Raw genomic sequence first — 22,782 nt, forward strand, 5'->3', positions numbered from 1 at the left:
GTATTTCAGAAACTGCTGAACTACTGGGATTTTCACGCACAACCATCTCTAGGGTTTATAGAGAATGGTCCGAAAAAGAGAAAATATCCAGTGAGCGGCAGTTCTGTGGGCGAAAATGCCTTGTTGATGCCAGAGGTCAGAGGAGAATGGCCAGACTGGTTCGAGCTGATAGAAAGGCAACAGTAACTCAAATAACCACTCATTACAACCGAGGTATGCAGAAGAGCATCTCTGAACGCACAACATGTCGAACCTTGAGGCAGATGGGCTACAGCGGCAGAAGACCACACCCGGTGCCACTCCTGTCGGCTAAGAACAGGAAACTGAGGCTACAATTTGCACAGGCTCACCAAAATTGGACAATAGAAGATTGGAAAAACGTTGCCTGGTCTGATGAGTCTCGATTTCTGCTGCGACATTCGGATGGTAGGGTCAGAATTTGGCGTCAACAACATGAAAGCATGGATCCATCCTGCCTTGTATCAACGGTTCAGGCTGGTGGTAGTGGTGTAATGGTGTGGGGGATATTTTCTTGGCACACTTTGGGCCCCTTAGTACCAATTGAGCATCGTGTCAACGCCACAGCCTACCTGAGTATTGTTGCTGACCATGTCCATCCCTTTATGACCACAGTGTTCTTATCTTCTGATGGCTACTTCCAGCAGGATAACGCGCCATGTCATAAAGCTCGAATCATCTCAGACTGGTTTCTTGAACATGACAATGAGTTCACTGTACTCAAATGGCCTCCACAGTCACCAGATCTCAATCCAATAGAGCACCTTTGGGATGTGGTGGACCGGGAGATTCGTATCATGGATGTGCAGCCGACAAATCTGCAGCAACTGCGTGATGCTATCATGTCAATATGGACCAAACTCTCTGAGGAATGTTTCCAGTACCTTGTTGAATCTATGCCACGAAGGATTAAGGCAGTTCTGAAGGCAAAAGGGGGTCCAACCCAGTACTAGCAAGGTGTACCTAATAAAGTGGCCAGTGAGTGTATATCTATCTATATATATCCGCTCCTCATTTGTTGAGCACTTTCATCAACACCAGTGACGGTTTCCGAAAAAAAACCCACCATAAATATATATTTTTTTCGATGATGTATCTTTGAATCAATTATACATAGATATAGATATATATACACACACCAAGCTGTCAATCTATACTATGAGAAATTCCTTGACAAAAATTAAATCAACTAGTGGACTCCACGTATGCATTAGGTTTAAACGTAGCAGGATCTCTAATCACCTGCAACCTGCTGAATGATAAGACCCTAAGTGTCAAACTAAATGTAGACAGCTATATATATTGCTAAACAAAAGAGCAGTGCTGTCCTCAGTAGGGTGATTGCAGTCCATTTACAGCAGGTAAGGGCGGCTCCAGAAAGAAAGCCAGTTATCAACAAAGCCAAATTCCTGCTCATTTCAGTAAAAGGCCAGTCAGCGGTTCATTCAGGTGAACCTACTAAACATCTATCGAAAGGAGTTGAATCAAGTGCAACTGACTTGATTCAACTCCTTTGGATAAACATGACCTGGATGAATGAGAACATTCACAGACATACTGTGCATCTCATCATTACCCCTCACGGGTAAGGGACCACAGCCAATTAATCAATACTGATACATCTATACTTATGCTTCACTGGAGTTACTGCTGACAATGCTCGTTGCCACAAAAGCAACAAGTCTTTTGCATGTAAGGGCAGAAAAACCAGCAGTCTTTCGAAACCTCTATGGTGAAAGTGCATCAAGTACAGGTGAAAAAATACACAGTTTTCGACTGCCTAGCTCATAGGTCATCTCTCATTGCCCTATCCACCTCAGGTGTGTTATGTATGCTAGCAGCCTAGAGTCCACAGGGAGTTAAGTAAATTATACAAACATGGATCAATGCTTAAAAGTAATTCTCTGTCCAGACATAAGAAAATAAAGAAATGTGGATTCTGTTCTTAATTGGTTTCCTTTTTTTTTCCTTCAAAAATTAACAAAAAGAATCGATAAGAGCCTCGTTAAAATATTGGATCAATAGGCAGTATCCATAAGAGTAGTAGTACTTTTTTCTTTTCCTTTGGCTTTTCCTCCCCAATTGTACCCGTCTAATTACACCACTCTTCCAAGCTTTCCCGGTCATTGCTCCACCTCTTCTGCCGATCTGGGGAGGGCCACAGACTACCACATGCCTCCTGTGATACATGTGGAGTCGCCAGCTGCTTCTTTTCACCTGACAGTGAGGAGTTTCACCAGGGGGATGTAGCGTGTGGAAGGATCACACTATTCCCCCAGTTCCGCCTCCACCCTGAACAGGCACCCCGACTGACCAGAGGAGGCGCCAGTGCAACGACCAGGACACATACCCACATTCGGCTTCCCACCCGCAGACACAGCCAATTGTGTCTGTAAGGATGCCCGACCAAGCCTGAGGTAACACGTGAATTCGAACCGTAATCCCCGTGTTGGTAGGCAATGGAATAGACCGCTATGCTATACGGAAGCCCTAGACTGTTAAAATCTTGACGACACACCAATCCCTACAGATAAGGGACCAGAGACAATCCATACTGATACATCTTTCTGGCCAACTCAAGCATCCTGACTAGGCTGGCTTTTGTGATCTCTGATTGCTTTATCCTAGCATTATTGGTGCCGACATGAATAACAATGTTGCTGAACGTAGTGGTGTTTAACTGGGTTCCCTGATTCTCCCTCTGTGATGACAGTACTTCAAGATTATCCTGTATGTTGGAGACTCTGGCCCCGGGTAAACAGTGAACCAAGAATGGGGAAGCTAATCAAATATTGCAGGTAATGGAGTCTCCTATCACTAGCGTGTGTTGCTTTACTCTGTCGACAAGAGCAGGAGAGGCAAGCTGGCTGATAGGACTACCAGTAAACAGAGACAAACTCCGCTGCATCTGCTGACAAGGCTGAGCTAGTGCTAACAATAGCAGGTCTGCTGTCAGGCCCAGGGCTAAGGCCTATCTGGAGTGCCCGTCATGTCTAATCCTAGCCGAAAGAAGCTACTTTAATTCACGGACACGTCGCTCCAGTAGAGACAAACTATCTATAACTGCAGTACAGTCACCACACACCATCGTTTTAATGAGGCTGCTTTGAGTGCAAATGCAATAGAGCTAACTGCTAAGCTGGGCTAAGCTCGAAGCTAGTAACAAATTAGAGAACGAGAGGCTGCCCACTAACACAAGAGTCATTTGAGAAAGAAAACCAGAGAATCTAGCAATAAGTGCACTAAGCACAGAAAATAGCTAAATCAGTAGATCAAATGAAGAGGTTAGGACATAATATAGAGAAGCTATAGTAAGAGAATAAATAGCAGTTATCGATCTCACGAAGCCAACTCTCACAAAGGCAGAGGCTGGAAACAGCTAGAGACCTAGGGAGTGAGTGAACGGCTTTAGAATTACAGGTTACATACCTCTGGGAAGGGGTCTGAGGCATGGTGCCACTTCAGGAGGCGCAAGTAGGCATGATTATGGATGTTCAGTGGAACCAAGGAAGAAGGACATGAGGCTGCTCCAGAGTCATCTGCTCCACCTTCTCTTAAGCAGTCCAATGTGTCCTGAAGCCATTTTTCAGTGTAGTCCAACACATCTGAAAAAATAGAGGATCTTATGATCCTTTCTGTAATTACTGTGCAAAGAGAAGCCTGAATTTCTGAATTCCAAGTCCCAGAACAGTGCAGCCATACATGCATCCATACAACAAACATACATGCAAACATGTTCTGCATTACTAAGTTTTGAACACTTAAGCTGCACTTGTCAAGTAGGTCAATGAGACACCTGCATGAGTCAACAGAGCAAATTTTTTAAAAATTTTATATTTTCAATTACTTTTACCAATCCAGCAGAAGACTGGGGTTATATCTAAGCCTAAATAATTATGCCTTTGGTTAATTAGAAAGGAAAGTAGCAACAGTGTACATAAAATGTTATTCAGATAAGAAGGTAGACACATTTCAACTATTTTAATGTAAGCTGGCCAATGCATAATTTGATTTATTCAATGGATGCCAGGTCTCTTACTGGGCTGTTTGTCCAGGAATTCCTGGAACTTGTTCCTTTCATATTCAGCTGACTGCTGCAAGAGATAGGGCCTGATGCTGCTTAAGGCAAAGTTTGCCATGTCCATCTTCATCAAATCCAAAACAGAGAATATCGCTCTAAGCGAGGAAGAAGAGAAGAGAAAAAATATAGAGACAGAAAGGAGAACTGTAGGAAGGAAAAAAGAGACAGACTAATAGCAAGGCTCCAAAATATGATGTAAAAATGATTAGAATAGATAAAATCAAAACCATATTGTAGCACATCCAACAATAAGTGTTTCTGTCTCAGCAAAACCAGTATTTGCAGCTTACTGTAGAATGGTGGCATTACCCTCAGACGCTAAACTTGACAATAGGGCTGGGCAATATTTCAATATTATTGTAGATTGTCTTTCAATGGAATTGCATCCGAATGAATTTCAGATATTGCCTTATCGTGATACACTATTTTGTGATCTAAATTAATGGTAAGGAGGTCTGAATATCTGAGGGAATATTTTTTTAAAATTTGCTTTGGTTTGATATTGTGGTGAGCTGGCGTGGAAGAAGGAGTCGAGAGGCAGAGATCTCTTGGCAGCTCCCATATCCCATACACCGCATGACCCCGGGAGTGCTCTTTTTATTTGCCCACCAAAAACGGCTATCGAAAAACGCCCCCCCCCAGGTCACGTCTGGAAACATTAGTCTTAGTAACAGACCTAGTTAGTCAGTCAATAAAATGGTCATCTACTCGGTCCAAGTCGAAACCCCAAATAAACAACACAACCACAATAACCAAAACATGAATGCAACATCACTTAAGCACCAATTTGAACATGAACGTTAACAGTCCCGGAATCCCTTGCGCTCCCTCAGCACAGAACTGCCGACAGTCAGAGTGACTGACCTCTCTGGTCGCTACATAGCCCCCACTTGAGGGGTCAGTTGTCCTCAATGACCCCATCACCTAATACATAGTCCCTCAAATGTCCAGGGTGCTGTCGCTGGCAAACAGGCCACCTGGGGCTCACAGGAAGCACAACTGGGGGAGAGTCCCACTGATTGGCGCATGGGATGCCCCCCTCTCCAACAACAGGTGGAACAAGGGGGTGGTATGGGGAGAGGCTGTCCTGGTGCAGCACTACCATATTCCTCCGTCCAGGCATGTGTGCCTGGTACACCACCTCAGACAGCTGGCCCACGACCTCGTCGGGCCCCTGCCAGTGGCTGCGAAGCTTGGGAGAAATCCCCTTCTTGGGAACAGGACAATACACCCATAACCTTGTCCCCTCTCACAAAGGCCTGCCCAAGGCACCATGTGTTACAAGGCCCTCTTCTGACTCCGAAGTTGGCCTGGGCCCGGCAGGTGTAGTTGTGGACCACCTGCAGGCGATCCCTCAGTCTTCAGAGGTAGTCCATTTCTTTTAGCCCGGCAATCTCAGGCTCGGGCAGGGCCCCTAACACGAAGTCCACCAGCGTCCAGAGTTCCCACCCAAACATGAGGGCAGCAGGCATACCCCTATATTGGCCTTCTTGGCCTCTAGGGGGCAGTGGGGCCACGGGGTACTGTTGCCATCAGGGTGGGCTGGAAAACTTCCATCTCTGGGGGGCTCCAAATTTTGCCACACTAGGTTTTCAAAGCGCCAATGGGTCTGCTCAATGTCCCACTCCAGTCTCTGGATCTCTCCCTCCATTCTTCAGGGAAATCCCACTTCTGACACCAATGTCACGAGCTGGTGTGGGAGAAGGAGTTGAGAGGCAGAGATCTCTTTTTAATGGCAACTCCCGTGCCCCATACACCGCACAACCCACCCCAGGAGTGCTCTTTTTATTTGCACAACAAAAATGGCTACCGAAGAACAGTTTCCCTCCCCGGGTCACTTCTGGAAACATTAGTCTTAGTAACAGACCTAGTTAGTCAGTCAGTAAAATGGTAATTTACTTGGTCCGAGCCGAACCCCTAAACAAACAACACAACCACAATAACCAAAACATGAACGTAACATCACTAAAACACCAATTTGAACATGAACGTTAACAGTCCCAGAATCCCTTGTGCTCCCCCAGCACAGAACTGCTGACAGTCAGAACGACCGCCCTCTCTGGTCGCTATATAGCCCCCACTTGAGGGGTCAGTTGTCCTCAATGACCCCATCAGCCAATACATAGTCCCTCAAATGTCCAGGGTGCTGTCGCTGGCACACAGGCTGCCTGGGGCTCACAGGAAGCGCAACTGGGGGAGAGTCACACTGATCGGTGCATGGGGTGCCCCCCTCTCCAATAACAAGTGGAGCAAGGGGGCGGTATGGGGAGAGTCTGTCCTGGTGCAGCACCACCATGCTCCTCTGGCTAGGCATGCCACCTGGTACACCACCTCAGACAGCTGGCCCACAACCTCGCCAGTCCCTTCCAGTAGCTGCGAAGCTTGGGAGAAATTCCCCTTCTTGCTATGGGACAATACACCCATACCCTTGTCCCCTCACACGAAGGCCTGCCCAAGGCACTGTGTGTCATAGGCCCTCTACTGTCGTACTCTGGAGTTGGCCTGGGCCCAGTGGGTGTAGTCGTGGACCACCTGTAGCCAATCCCTCGGTCTTTAGAGGTAGTCCATTTCTTTTATCCTGGCAATCTCAGGCTCGGGCGGGGCCCTGAACACCAAGTCCACCGGTGTCTGGAGCTCCCGCCCAAACATGAGGGCAGCATTAACCCATTGATTGATACTGACCCTACTGGCCTCTAGGGGACAGTGGGGCCGCGGTGAACTGCAGCCATCAGGGTGAGCTGGAAAAGTTCTATCTCTGGGGGGTTCCGTCTTTTGCCACACCAGGTTTTCAAAGTGCTCAATGTCCCACTCCATTCTCTGGATCTCCCTCTCTGTTCGTCGTTGAAATCCCACTCTGACACCAATGTCACAAGCTGGCGTGGAAGAAGGAGTCGAGATTTGTTTTTAATGGCAACTCCCATGTCCCATACACCGCATGACCCCAGGAGTGCTCTTTTTATTTGCACACCAAAAATGGCTACCGAACAACTTTCCCTCCCGTCCTCACTTCTGAAAACATTAGTCTTAGTCACGGTCCTACAGTCAGTCAGTCAGTAAAATGGTCGTCTACTTAGCCCGAGTCAAACCTCCAAACAAACAAAACAAACACAATAACCAAAACATGAACACAACATCACTAAAACAACAATTTGAACATGAATGTTAACAGTCCCAGAATCCCTTGCGCTCCCCCAGTGCAGAACTACTGACATGCAGAGCAACTGCCCTCTCTGGTCACTGCAATATTCTACTTTATATCACCAAACAGTTTGATGTGATGAACATCAGTTAAAATCTTAAACATCTTTTTGTATATGTGAACACATAATGTGATATAAATGTGATACACACCCCTATAAACAATACAGTTGCTAACAAACCAATTGTATGAAATTCCCAACAAAAATTGTAACAATATTTTCCATATTGCCCAGCACCAGTTGACAACAGGTCAAACTATTTCTATGAGCTCAGATGCTAAATTCTAACAGTTTCCAGGATATCCTCATGGCAGAACAAGCTTACTTTGGCAAAGATAGACACGAACCTTCTGAACATGAGCTGAGACTAAAGGAACTAAAAACAAAATAAGAATAACTAGAAAAGCTTGCTTAAAATAGCCTTTCTCTTTTGTATCTCTGAAAGACTCATTTGTTGGCTTACTTAAGCAGAGGCACCAATTCGGTGGTCTCTTTAAGCTTCTGGATATCCTCGTCTCTGCAGGGGGCACACAATGAGCCCATGGTCCCCACAATGAACTGTGCAAGCTGACTGATGTCAAGCACCCTGTGCTCAGCCTGCTGCTGGATCAGATGCAGGTCCAAAACCTCCTCTATACGGGCCCGCAGGCGACCATGGCCCAACAGCAAGAATGACAGTAAGGTCTCGATTAGGAGAGAGAAGGGGACAATTAAATGAAGGAATCAAAAGAGAGAAACTGATGTAGGAATGAGGAAAGAAAGGAATTAAAGCTGCAGTAGGTAACACTGAACGTTCCAACGCAAATCCTTCTGCCTCTCTCTGCAGCCTTGTAGCGCTCCATTAAGCCCCTCCCACCAAATGACCTCCGCATCGCTCTTTAGCCCCTTACACGTGTACAATCAGGAAATGTCAACGCGGGGCTCGTGAAACTTGTATCCTAGCTGATAATCCATCCATGTAAAAATGTATTTCTTTCAGCGAATCTCTTAGTTACACTACTATTGTCCATGTGAAGCAGCGACTTCAAGTTAGCCTTGTTGATTTTTAGGGTTACAAGTGACCGGCGGGGCAGGGCGGATTTGAATTTATCGCGTACACAACCATCTGCGTTTGTAGAACAGCCAATAATAGGAACACCCTCTCTTTGAAATGACCCGTGGTTGGCTAAAATCTTCCGTCCCAGGTTAGATTTTTTTCCTTAAAGCCTGAATACAGAGCCAAGAGGAGGCGCAGAAGTCTAGTTTTCTCTCAGACTACTTGAATTACAATATGCTGAAAGGTTATTATGGAATTGTTGTCCAATGACGCCATAAAACAAAACAAAACATTGCCCTGAGAAACCAAAATGTAATGAGTGAACAAATCAAAGTATGAATAAGGAGAGGAGTAATGAGCCTTGGAAGGGAGGAAAAGAGTGAATGGCAGAAGAGGGGGGGGTTCATAATTTATATTGTGAAGTGCATAGATAAGTAGACACGCTGGCCGCTGGCTGGCGGGTCTGACCCTTTAGTCTAGCGGTTAGCGATGTCTCCTGTGGTGCGGGCGATACGGGTTCGCTTCCCGGCCGCGGCAGTTCCTGTGGTTGCGTTGTCCCTCGAATTCGCTACATTGGTGCCAGAAGTGGGATGGAGCGACCGTAAGGCGATCGGAAAACGTATGCGCCCTGAGGCGTGAAGGAGTTGATATGCTTAAGCGCGGGGACGCGCTTCCCGAAGGAGGGGGGGTAGTGTAACGTGCATGGATAACTAGACACGCTGGCTGCTGCCTGGCGGGTCTGATCCTTTAGTCGAGCGGTTAGCGACGTCCCCTGTGGTGCGGGCGATACGGGTTCGCTTCCCGACCGCGGCAGTTCCTGTGGTTGCAATGTCCCCCGAATTCGCTACAATATCTTAATACAGTTTTGTGCCTCTGATCTTTCCCAAAATATGATGTGACTCAAGTATCTATATCTAAGGAACCAGGAGGAGGCAGATGGAAAAAAGGAGTAAACATATCAACAAAGTGCAAGGCCTGATAATTAGACTTGCTTTACTTTGCCTCTCTAGTTGGTGTTCCTGAACACAATACACCCCGCCCGCCTTACCTCTTTGATCTCAGCAAGCAGCTTGATGGCATGATTATATGACGGGGGATCCTCATTCATCTGAGTCTCCAGACAATCCCAGAATGCCTTGTGCAAGATCTCCTTCACTCTGCGCTCCAAACTGCATAGGTCCACAAACGGGACGATTACAACAGTGAGAAAGAATACACGTACTAGACATAAGTATATGTATATAATAACAATACTAGAAAAGTTTTCAGTGTTTCCTTACACATACTAACACACTTGAGATTTTGGCCAAAATCAATGTAGTTCATAAAAACACTCCTTCACTACTGATTTTTCACGACTTTTCTATGACTTCTCTATGAGGCAGAACAAAAAATTCTCGCACACTGTCCTCTATACTTGTATTCAGAGATCTTTAATTACGATGTTTTTTATGCATGTTTAATGATCCAGGTAAGAAAATCAAAGAAAGTTGAATCAGTTACTCTGGACACAACGTTTATTGAGAGAAACGTTTCATCACTCATCTAAGTGACCTCTTCGGTCTCAACTGACTGCAGGTATCCCCACCCTTATAAACAATACAGTTGCTAACGACCCAAACCAACGATGGGTTTCAGAAAATAGGCGTGACCATTAACTACCGTTTCAATGGCCGTATGTACTATTCACAAAGGAGTTGGGAATGTTTGCAATCACAACACTGTAACATGGTGACAAATATACTCTTAGCCCCCCCCCCCCCCCGGTTCAGAGATGGTCGTTCCGTTACTTCCCATCTACAGGCCAGTGGCCACTCTTTAAAAGATGAGGATGTGCACATCCTTGATAGGGAGGAAAGCTGGTTTCAACCGGAAGGCAAAGAGGCCATCTATGTAAAGCGGGAACGACCATCCCTGAACCGGGGGGGGGCTAAGAGTACATCGATCACCATCTTACAGTGCTGTGATTGCAAACATTCCCAAATCGTCTTTGAATAGTACACAGAAACGCCAGTTAATAGCCTGTCTGCATATGAAACTGATCATTGGTTTCAGTCGTTATGCCACTGTATTGTTTATAAGGGTGGGGATACCTGCAGTCAGTTGAGACTGAAGAGGTCACTTAGAAGAGCGATGAAACCGTTTCTCTCAATAAATGTTGTGCCCAGATGAACTGATTCAACTTTCTTTGAACTAATTACGTTTCGGTACACAGACCTTCATCAGTCAACGTGATGAAACGTTGTAATTAGTTATGAAAGATCTCGGACAGTGTGCAGGAGTTTTTTTGTTCTGCCTTGACGAACCATGATCTTCTCCCACGCACCTGTCAATCTACAGGTGAACACGTCTGCTCCTTGTTTCTACCATGACTTCTCTATGACATTAAGATTAATTCCCATGACCAAAAGACACTATTTTTTAGAGTAACACCATATATTATATGAAAGTCAGTCTGTATTCCAAAGACTTGATATGAACCACTCTACAAGTCATATTTTGTACTTGTCCATTTGAAGCCACTGACTGTTCAAAAGGCATTTGCCCAGTATACTGTCGACAAGATAGCTAGCTAACTGATAGGAAATTTAGCCAACACAGGCAAATGTGAGCATACAGAGACAAACTGCTGAATGCACACACCCAATGGAAATTTTATAGAGAACCTCCACCATGGTTCCAACCACTGTTACTTTTTTTCTATAAGTCAATCAATCTTTAACAGACCCGATGCGGCTTGTGTCCAATTTCCGTGACTTTTCCAAAATTACAATTTTCCATAAATTTTCCCCAGCCTTAAAATTGTATGTTCAAATTTACTGTCTTCTCCAAGTTTTTCGTAAATGTATGATGGTTGAATATATTTGACTGACAAATAATTTATGTTTTTACCTCCCCCATTTTTCTAAATTCAAATGTCACCATCACAAGTACACAACTATCGTTACCATTACTATGATTGGCGAGCTTTAAAAAAGCTCACCTTCCCTCTGGGAGTTCTGTAGGTTTGACTTGGAATTCTTGGTTGACCATGATCTCATGGGCCAAAGCCATATTACTGACTCCTTTAGCTGTCTCCATTACCTCCTCCATAGAGACAAACCTGGGAGGGCTAGCTGTGAATAAATAAATGAACACAAGTTAAAGCTAGACCCACATTACAATTCCCTTTTATTCCTAACAGGAGACTCAACATCCGGGTGGCATGGCGGTCTATTCCATTGCCTACCAACACAGGGATCGCCGAGTCGAATCCCCGTGTTACCTCCGGCTCGTTCGGGCGTCCCTACAGACACAATTGGCCGTGTCTGCAGGTGGGAAGCCGGATGCGGTTATGTGTCCTGGTTGCTGCACTAGCGCCTCCTCCGGTCGGTCGGGGTGCCTGTTCGGGGGGGAGGGGGAACTGGGGGGAATAGCATGATCCTCCCACGTGCTACATCCCCCTGGCGAAACTCCTCAGTCAGGTGAAAAGAAGCGGCTGGCAACTCCTCATGTACCAGAGAAGGCATGGGGTAGTCTACAGCCCTCTCCAGATCAGCAGAGGGGGTGGAGCAGCGACCGGGACAGCTCAGAAGAGTGCGGTAATTGGCCAAGTACAATTGGGGAGAAAAAAAGGGGGGAAATCTTAAAAAAAAGAAAAAAGAAAGAAACTCCAGGTCTGTTTTTCCAAGTGATTTTTGACCAAATTAAAATCACTGGAATGGGTCTTTAATAAAATGCTTCTTCTGTCACATAACTCCTAGATTCAGTATTTTCAAAGTATGCACTGTGTTCTTTCCCATTGTTTTCCGATGCATCAATAGCATCCACAATGAAGGACATGAAGGACATTTTTCACCATAATATTTTCATTGCGTAGTATCAAATGTAACCATGTAGTGTCAGTATAAAAAGGTAAAAAGGATGTATCACTCTGAACTAGTCGTTCTATGATATTCCCAGGGGGCAAAGGGGTTTTACAGAGATGGAATGTTGTAAAAGGTTGTGCACCAGAAATGATATCTAGGACCTTCCAGGATCATAACCTGGGTGGACAACCTGGTCAACTAAGTACTGGAAAGCTACAGGAAGTGAAAATTGCAAATCGCTGCCAAGGTTTCCGCACCATCCTTTAATTGAAGGTATTCTGTGTTGTAGGTCAAACCAAACTGAGTTAAACTTATCTGGAAATTGAAATGTTAAGCTGTTACTGCCAAATTAATACCCTGCTATTATTTGTGCAAATCAACATCTGTTTTTACAAAAAAAACATCCTATTTTGATAATGAAAGAAACAAAGATTTTGGCGGCAAAACATTTATTTCACTTTAATACTCTCTTTTTTGGTTATTAACTGCAGATATGACAGGACTAACAGGAGTAGAACACAAAATAATCCATCACATGGCCAGGACTAGAAAACTGGATTGTCATTTTAAACATGTAACCTACACTGAATATAAATGTCTAATATTACAACAAATTTTGGTTTCCATGGTAGTGCCATAGCAGCTATTTTGAGTAAGTTTTTGCTTTCTAGTCATTTTCTGAGTTACTGCTGCTTTCACTGCTCTCAATTGTTGCAGTGTGTATCCTGCTGTATTTGGTTGCCAGTTCCAGGCAACGGCACCCTATGTAGCATGGAACCGCCTTCTTTGCACAGGCACAGTTCTTCTGGCAGCCTTTGACACATCCACATGAGAGCAGAGTAGCCCTTTTCAGGTGCAGGAGAAATGCGCTCTCTGTTAGGGGTAGTAGCTTTAACAGCATTGATCTGTTGTTCAGGAACTTGTGTGCTCTCAGTTTGCCCAGATCAGAATCATCAAAGTGATCAACCGTGGTTGTGTACACAGCTATGGTGAGGTCTCAAGCCTGGTTGAGGAGGTCATCTGTTATGGCATCGGCGGGGTTCTCACCAAACTCTTCAAGTGCAGGTGTGTCCAGACTCATGCTGCTCTTGAATCATAACTTCTTTCCAGTGAAATATGAATAACTAGTGGTATCTCTACCACTCAGACTGTGGACGAAGGGCATGGCACAACAATGTGAAGGTCCCAGTGCCACAACCATTTCATGTATAGGCAGGTATGCATTCTGGGCTGTTCTCACCCACCGCCCTGGTATATCACCGAGGTGTGTTGCACCATAGTACAGGCCCATGGTAATGATGTCGGTGTCATTGGCATGGATGACAACTCTGTCAACTCCTTCATTATGGACACTGTAGAGGGTTTGGAGTATTATCCTAGTATCAGCCTCCTGCTGTGTGGATTCCAGAGCAGGAATATTCATCACAGACCCTTCTGTGAGCACCACGCTGTTCATCTCTTCTTTAAATCCACCACCCAGGTAGAGAAGAGTTGGGCCAAGAGCAGGCTCCAGGTTGCTCATTCTCACACCATTTCTCACAGAGGACGCTCAGAAGGTTTGCTTTGTTAGCTGATACTGCAAAAAAAACTCCTTTGGATCAGAAGTTGTGTACTGCTCACTGACTTCATATACTTTAGCTGGTTTTGATCAGGTATATCTCTGTTCCTGCTCAACTGACTTAAGGTTGGGTCCACTGTACCTGTCACAACAGATTTCAGTGCCGGCAGGCAAATCATTTGGCAGCAGGTTTTTGTGTATCACTAAGCGATGGTTCCACATCTTTCACCTTTGTGAAAAGAACAGTGTCACAGGGCGCATATAGCATCAATGACTACTGCTGTCTTTTTGTCATCTTGAGGCAGATCAGGGATGCTGGTCACTTAGGTCTCCTCTTTCAGGATCTTCACTAGGCTTGCCTTGGTACCAGTTCTCACACTGCCATTTTCTTGGAAGAGGGATGGAGGAAAGTTACTGCACTCGTGGTTTCCTATGAAGTCAACAATGTTGAGTTCTCCACCACTGGCAGTGATCTGTGTCATTTGCACAAGGGCAGTAACTTCATTGCTATTGCCAGGTGCAGAAGTTTTCGCCCCGGACTTCTTTGGTTTCGTTTTGTGTGTGGAAGGTGTTAAGCTTCAAAATACTTGTCTTCTTCTGATCACTGGACAGTGACTCAGACAGTGCCTTCAGACCCAGTACTTTCACGCTCGTCAGGTTGTCCTTGACTATGGAATCTGCAAACTGTTCAGTTGATATGTTGATCAGGGATGGTGTGGCTGCTGTGAATGGGTTGGTCTCTACTGCTGCCATGACCTTGACTACCATCTCTGCATCCCTGGTGACACAACTCCAACCAGATTCATGGTGTGGGTTGGAGGAATGGAAGTGCAGCATAGACTTGAGCTCTGCAGAGATAGCTGCAGTGAGTGGTTTTGTGTAGACCCACTTTATCCGGGCTGCAGGGTTGAGTGTAATGCCATCCTGACCACTTGCCTCCTTGGCATCTACATTATAAGTCTGCTCCAGAAGCATGTCAGGAGAGACACCATTGTGATTGCCATCTGCTCTCCTCCCAACAAATGCACCTGCCGTCAGTGCTTCATGTAACTCTGGGGCTGTTTCTGACAATTTCTTCATCTCAGCCAAATACAGAGGCAAAGACTGCTGCCTATATTTGTAGTGGCCTGCTGCAGTGAGGTAGGGTGGCATTCGTGCTGTTTCACAGAGATGTCCTACCCAGTCACTTTCCTGCTGGTAGCAGATAAGCCTGTGAGGAATGTCTGACATCTCAAGGAAGATTGACCAGAAAACTGCTGTTGATTGCTCATTCAGTGGTTCCTGGAAAAGCAACATCTGCTCTCATAGGACTGATTACCGTGGGCGTGTCATCTGAATTCTGACAGGTCATGGAAAAGAGCCTCCAGCTCTTCCACGAGGTGACTAAATGCAACAGCATACAGGTTCAGCCTTGGCTTTCCAGAATGAATGCGCTTGAGCCTTGAAGTTGTTCATGCGTCATTTGTGGTAGGCTATATTTTATTGGCAACCATGTCATGACCTTGCCAATCAGTCTCAGCAATATGTCATCTCTGCTCAGTTTCTTTGCTTTCTCCTCAATGGCCTTTTGACTGTTTTTTTTTGTGTGTGTGGAGACCTTAGACGTTGGCTCCTTTCCCTGCAGCAACTTCTTATTGCAAATGACACACCTCTTCTTGGCTTCAATATTTTTCAGTTTTCCGCCTAGTGAATTTGACAGCATGGTATATGGACCTGCATCCTGGACCAGCCAAATCTGCTGCTCTTGCTCTCAAATCAGCAAGACGTTTCTTCTCAGCATAGTAGCCGTTCTCATTTACTTACCAGTTCCGACATTTTGGGTGCCAATTTGGTGCACTGTCTTCCAACCATTTTTCTGACACAGACTCATGGTGCAGTCTCTGGAAGACCTCATCTTGATGAGCATTCATGGCTTGTATAAACTTGGATTTTGTTGTGGGATAAATAAAGTACAGGTCTTTAGCAGGCTGTCCTTGACGTATGATGCACTTTGTGTAGTCAGTGCTTTTGTCTTCACAACTCTTCTCACCAGGCTCATGTTTCAGCGACATGCCAATGTCTGCCACACATTTCTTTGGCTGGCTTGTCATCTTGCTACAGGCAAGAATATACAAACAGATTATTAGTCTGACTGGTCAAGATCACTGTCTGTAATGATGAAGTAGTGGATAAAAACGTGACCGATTACAATAGAATGTTTTATAAAAATTATAATATTTTAAGCATATGTAGTGCAGTCTGTCTCAATGTACTGTATTCTTTTCTTGTGCTAATTAAGGTGCACATGTGGCAGCATGCCATCGGCCCCATACAGCACTGCACAAACAAAAAATGTACACACATTAAATATTCTCAAATGATAACAAAAATATATCTTGGTAAAATTAACAACGACAACAAAATAAATCTATATACAAGGGACTTACAATTTCTTCCAGAATGTTAGCTTACAGTGCTAGCTAGCTTACAGTCCTCTCACTTGCTGGATGTAATCTGTGAACATCGAATCAGCTAAAATTAGCATCAGCGGCAAACATACACATTGTCCTTCTGTACAATCACATTAATGTAAATCTTTTGATATTTTATACAGAAATAAAATTTTAAGTATATTTACCCATTTTGAACACAGCAAACAATCCAGCAGACCACAAGTGCATTGCTCGAAATAGAGCTCACTTTGGGGAGACCAAAAAAAAGACACAGTGCCATCTAGTGGCTTTAGTGGGAACGTGCGTAACCATGCATTGGCAGGCATCATCTGAAAGCTCTTTCAATAGGTAGGCTGTTTGTTTCTAGTATTAACTATCGCAGAGATATTCAATCAGAAAGAGAACGATGGAACCTGATCAAGCTGTTGCAAAATAACTGGTGCTATTTTGCAACAGGGGTTGCATTGTTTGGACCCACCCTGTAGCTTTCCAGTAGTTGACCAGGTTGTCCACCCAGGTTGTGATCCTTGGAAGGTCCTAGATATCATTTCTGAGTACCAACTTTTTTACAACATCCCATGTCTGATTTCCAAAAAAAAAAATGGGGGGGTTGAACAAAGGCTGCCTTTGGTTCTTCTGGACAGTAATAAGCTTAGGAAAATTATGATGAAAGAACCCATTTACAATCAAGCTTAAACGATACATTTCAGAAAAGAAATATCAACAAAGTCTGCAATCACAGTAATAAGAGTAAAAACACTGAAATCTCACAGATTTGTTTCTTCAACAAACACCTTGAGCTTTCAGCTTGCCTTTGGTGAATTTAAGGGTAGATTTGGGTTGCTGGTTCCTAAACTAGCCACTAGATAGTAACAGTGGCAATGTTCAACGGCACTTCTTGTGGAAACTTTAAAAACGATATTAAGAATGTATCTTGATAACCGATGAATTAACGACCTTACCCCTTAAAGTGTCATGTCATTACACCATCTATGCAATGACACCAGATGAATGATATGATATTACCATTGGAATGACACTGAAATAACCTCTGAACATGGACAAAATAATCAGTTACATGTTGGGGAGAACCTTTTAGGTATGGGGGTCCTCTGGGGTCTAGTCTCTGAAAAAATGTCCTTTAACACATTTTTCCCATCTTACACATGTTTTGCTTTTGATATTGTCAGCAGAATAGCAAAAATCTTTCATAAGATCATTTCAGCAACTATTTTGAAAGTCAACATCATCTCCCAATTCTATAAAGTAACCTTTTCCCCCAAGTTCACCACTTATGCTAAGCAGAAAATAAAACCCACGCTAAACATACCAAGGACGTGAACTTAGTTCCCTCAATGGTAGTTACTGCCGTGTTCCATATGACAGCTTTGTTGTCACTCTGGCTATAGATCAAATTACCTCAGTTGGGAGACAATTACACACTTACAAATGACAGTGAAAATGGAATATAGTCTAATGTTGTGTTCACAAACAAATGCGTAGCATTTTTTTCGCGCGATGAAATTACATATAAAGTTCATGCAAAGATGCGAACGGACGCGAATTCGCGCGTATTCGCGCCGGGCGACGCGAATGACGCGAATAACGTGACGCGACGGCGCGAATACGCGAATTTCGCGTCATTCACGTATTCGCGCGAGTTGAAAATATTCAACTTGAGCGAGAAATTCGCGTGACGCTATATGTCAATCTCCTCTCCTCTTTTCCGGAAGAGAATTCGCGGGTTCGTATACTCGATCCTGCGGCCAAACTCGCGCGAGTAACGCGAAAAACAAATGATCCCGAGATCAAATTCGCTTCGCGTTTGGTGTGAATGACCCTAATTTAACACACCTGATTCTACTAATGACCTACTGACCAAGACGTTGATTAATTGAATCAGATGTGTTAAATCAGGGTTGGACTGAAAACCGGCAGGAGGGTAGGTCTCCAGGAGCAGGGTTGGACACCACTGGTCTAAGGCAAGGAGTAAAATTGTACACTTTCATAAAGATGAGCATTTTTGCAGTGGCATTGAGTTGAGAGGTGAACAGGAGCCTGAAATTGCTGCTGACACATAGGGAAATGTATTCACTGTGCCCATACAGGAAAAAACAATATGTTGGTTGCAAAAATAAAAATCAATTAAATCAATTAAAATGGAAGTGGCTTCTTTAAACAATGGGTAGTACACATCCCCCTCATACCCCTGGGAATTTTGCTTATGCTTTTTGGAGATTTTATTTCCTTACATATTCCTAGCTCTACTGACCTTGGGTAGAGTTTTTAAACAGTCATAATAGTGGCAGTTTCTACTTTGTCCTCAATCAGAATGCTAATAGATGGCTAACACTAACATGTGTTTGGACCAATGAACAAAAATAAACATGAGGACATGGAGTAACAGCCATACCTACACTCTATCATTCAGACAGTAATACTTTTTTCTTCTTTTTTTTATTCCCCCCCTTATTCTCCCCAGTTGTACTAGGCCAATTACGCCACTCTTCCGAGCCGTCCCGGTTATTGCTCCACCCCCTCTGCCGAGGGCTGCAGAGTACCACATGCCCCCTCCGATACATGTGGAGTCGCCAGCCGCTTCTTTTCACTTGACTGAGGAGTTTCGCCACGCTATCCCCCCCCCCCCCGAACAGGAGCCCCGATCGACCACAGGAGGCGCTGGTGCAGCGACCAGGACACAGACCCACATCCGGCTTCCCACCCGCAGACACAGCCAATTTTGTCTGTAGGGACGCCCGACCAAGCCGGAGGTAACACGGGGATTCGACCCGACGATCCCTGTGTTGGTAAGCAACAGAATAGACCGCCACGCCACCCCGACGCCAGTAATAACTTTTCACTGTGGACAACCTCAAAAACTTTATGATGGAATGGTAGAACCTCATTTCTTTTCAAATAAGGTTTTTGTAAATGACAGTCAGCAGACATACTGTATGTGATACTTTATTGTATAAACAGTAATACAGATTTTTACCTGGCTTTAAGCCATAGTTAACCAGTATCATATAAAAATGAAAATGAACGTCCGGGTAGCTTAGCGGTCTAGTCCGTACCACCACGGGGATCGCCGGGTCGAATCCCCGTGTTATCGCTGGCTTGGTCGGGCATCCCTACAGACACAATTGGCCGTGTCTGCGGTTGGGAAGCCAGATTTGGATTTGTGTCCTGGTCGCTGCACTAGCGACTCTGCACTCTGGTCAGTCGGGGCGCCTGCTCGGGGGGAGGGGGAACTGGGGGGAATCGCGTGATCCTCCCACGCGCTACGTGGGAGGATCTACGCTACGACCCCCTGGCAAAACTCCTCACTGTCAGATGAAAAGAAGCAGCTGGCGACTCCACATGTATTGGAGGAGGCATGTGGTAGTCTGCAGCCCTCCCCGGATCGGCGAGTGGGGTAATTGGCCGGGTAAAATTGGGGGGGAGGGGTTAAAAATGAAGTTCCTGTGTTTCGATGCCATACCACAAAATGACAGTTAATATGCACATATTTATGCACCAACAGTATCCATGACCCATTCATAAGGCCTTTCAGGATCAAACAGTGTAATGGTACATCCACTAGATTTGATTATTTCTGTTTCTGCGCAATATTTTCTGCTGCATCGACAGTGCCTTCAAAAGCACATTGGTTTTGCTTTTAAGGGTTGTTTGCCTTAAAGCAAATATCTATCAATATAGTCTAGGATGCTCCAAATAGCGAACACAAGTAACTCGTTCTCGAAAAGCCAAAACCAGAGAATTACATCCGCACCTTGTGATGTCATCCCACACAAGGAAGCTGGCAAAGCTTGGGGCATTTCTTTGGATAACAGTTAATTTGCTGTTACATAACTGACAACACAACTTGGTTACAAACATGCATTCATAAAAATCATTGTCCCAATCCTTGTCTAGAGTGCTAATTAAAATTTACACTTGATCACATCACAGCTTGGCATTTTACTTGTATTCTTTCTGGCTTTAGGAGGGTGCAAGAGTCTCTTTTGTGAACTGACAGTAAAACCAAAAAGGAATATAAATGAAGACAGTAACTGCATATAGTGTAGTGTTTCTCCTCTGCTTTCAACTTTGGCACATTTTGCAACAGTCAGACAAACCAGGATTTTATTAAGTGCGATTATCTGTTGGACTCCATTATAGGGCTCATTTTCAATCAAATCAGCCTGCTCTCACCTTGTGGGGTGTTCCCTCTGTGTGGGCTGGGAGTGTTTACCCGAACTCTCTTCCTCACCGTCTCCTCAGACGCGGCCTGCGTCTTCTCCTCCAGAGATTCACTGTCTCTTTCATCCTCTGGCTTGTCTGAGTCTTTTGGCATGTTTGGAGTCAGACGACTTAAAGGCTGAATATGAGAAAAAACAAGAAGTTAGTTATCTTTTTGGTCAAGACTTATAAACTATTAGCCTGGATAATAATAATAATAATAATAATAATAATCATAATAATAATAAAAGAACTGGTCGAAGATTAGGGGTTGCAATTCTAATGTGAGATCGAGGGCTGCAGATTTATTTTTAAAATCACGATGACGTCACTTGCACAAACACGCTACAAGGAAAAAGGGAGGAATACGAATGTGATGCACTGAGGCAGCGAGCAAGCTACGTGTCAATAAGAAAACCTCCACGACGCTGTCAGATTCAGAAAAGTCTTCTTTGGTACTAACCTTGTCCCCTTTCAACCTGCTGGAAAACAGAAGGGTCTTAACCGTCAATTTAGATGACGTTAGTCAAGAGTCCACACGATTCGCTATGAACAATAACAAAGCCTTGTGACACAGCTCTTCACGCATAACCGCGACATAACGGACCTAACGGGCTTACCACTATATTCACAAGTTGGCCATTGCCAGCTTCGTACTGCAACGCTGGAAAATTCAATTTCATCCAAGAGAACTCGATCTTATTTACGTCGCATACAGCTTGAGATGGGTTGACACAAACATCTGTGTAGACTGCGTGGCTGCGGATACTTCCGGTTTCGGGTGGGACCAGAGTGACGTCAAAGTCGAGCCCCCCCCCCCCCACACACACACACACACACACACACAGACACACACACACGGGGAGCAAAATTCAACATACTTCTTTAATCTAGAAAAACGCTATGAAACGAATAATTGTTTATCAAAACTGAAAGTTAATGATTCAGTTACAGACGACCCTCTTGTTATCTCTAAACACTGTGAACTTTTCTATAGTAAATTGTATGAGTCCCGATCCTCAGCCACTAGTATACAAAACTTCCTTCAATAATTTAAGGATGTCAAAAAATAAGTGATGAATGCACTAGCGTGTGTGACTCACCTATTACCGTAAATGATATAAAAGAAGCTATAAATAAACTGAAACCTAACAAGTCTCCAGGTACTGACGGACTAATTGCTGAGTTTTATAAAAAGTTCTCAAATGAGCTATTACCATTTTTGCATAGGGTATGCATAGAAAGCTTTGATAAGGGACACCTTCCCCCTACTATGACTCAAGGCCTAATTAATCTCATTCCAAAGCCACACATAGATAAATTACTGATAGATAACTGGCGCCCAATCTGTCTCCTCCAGAACGACTACAAAACAATAACCATCTGTTTGGCTGAAAAGATCAAGGATGCTCTTAATGAAATAATAGATGAAACCCAATCAGGTTTTATGGCAGGTAGACATATAAACAACAATGTACGACTTGTATTTAGATTATTCAGATCTAGTGGAAGATGAGGGATTTCTTCTTTTCCTATACTTCTATAAGGCGTTTGACACCGTAGAGCATTACTTTATTTTTAAAGCACTTGATCTATTTGGTTTTGGTAATACGTTTTCAAATGCAATTAGAAATGTATATAAACATAGCAACTGTTCCATCAAATTGTCACATGGCACATCTCAAAGATTTAGCATTAATAGAGGTCTCCGTCAAGGTTGCCCGGTTTCACCTTATTTATTTTTGTTAGCTATGCAAATCCTTTCAATCCACATTAAAGACAGTGGTATCATGGGTATATCCATTGCTGGAAGAACTATCCTTATCAGCCAACGAGCTGATGACACAACATTATTTTTGAAGAATAAAGACCAGATTAGTAAGGCAATTGAATTGATAAAAATATTTTCCAGAGCCTCTGGTCTCTATTTAAATATTTCCAAGTGGGAATTACTTCCCATAAAAACATGTGATGAGGAAATAATATATGAAATTCCTGTCAAAGAAACTGTCAGATATCTTGGAATAAATGTAAGGAGAGACCAGAAAGCTGGAGCTCAAGTTAATTTTGATCCTTGAATAAAAGCAGTAGAACAGGGATTCAATCTCTGGCTTCAAAGAGATTTATCAATCTCTGGAAGATCTTTGATCACAAAGGTAGAAGGTCTATCTAGAGTGATTTACAATGCCCAAGCAATGGATGTGCCCAAGGACTATTCTACTAAAATAGACAAACTTTTATTTAACTTTATTTGGAAAAAGAAACCCCACTTAATCAAAAAGAATGTGCTCATGAATAGGCCATGCTTTGGCGGTATCAACGCCCTAGATTTCTCCACTTTAAATATAACCTTTAAGATAAACTGGATCAAAGCTTTTCTCAAGAACT

General features: G+C 44.0%; 1 protein-coding gene across 1 annotated transcript in view; it reads right to left on the bottom strand.

Annotated features, from left to right (window-relative positions):
- tcp11l1 (t-complex 11, testis-specific-like 1) overlaps positions 1-21,135 on the bottom strand; it is a 34,475-nt gene extending 13,340 nt beyond the window's left edge. Inside the window, exons 1-7 of the mRNA XM_056281701.1 lie at positions 21,015-21,135; positions 20,368-20,533; positions 11,319-11,451; positions 9,384-9,504; positions 7,763-7,983; positions 4,058-4,194; positions 3,448-3,623 (exon numbers count right to left, since the gene is read on the bottom strand). Coding sequence (XP_056137676.1) covers positions 3,448-3,623; positions 4,058-4,194; positions 7,763-7,983; positions 9,384-9,504; positions 11,319-11,451; positions 20,368-20,533; positions 21,015-21,077 — 1,017 coding nt within the window. The 5' untranslated portion in view covers positions 21,078-21,135. The remainder of the gene's footprint in view (positions 1-3,447; positions 3,624-4,057; positions 4,195-7,762; positions 7,984-9,383; positions 9,505-11,318; positions 11,452-20,367; positions 20,534-21,014) is intronic.
- Between the last annotated feature and the right edge of the window lie 1,647 nt (positions 21,136-22,782).

Source organism: Lampris incognitus, chromosome 6 (assembly GCF_029633865.1).
Source record: "Lampris incognitus isolate fLamInc1 chromosome 6, fLamInc1.hap2, whole genome shotgun sequence".
In the NCBI taxonomy this organism is placed as follows: domain Eukaryota; kingdom Metazoa; phylum Chordata; class Actinopteri; order Lampriformes; family Lampridae; genus Lampris; species Lampris incognitus.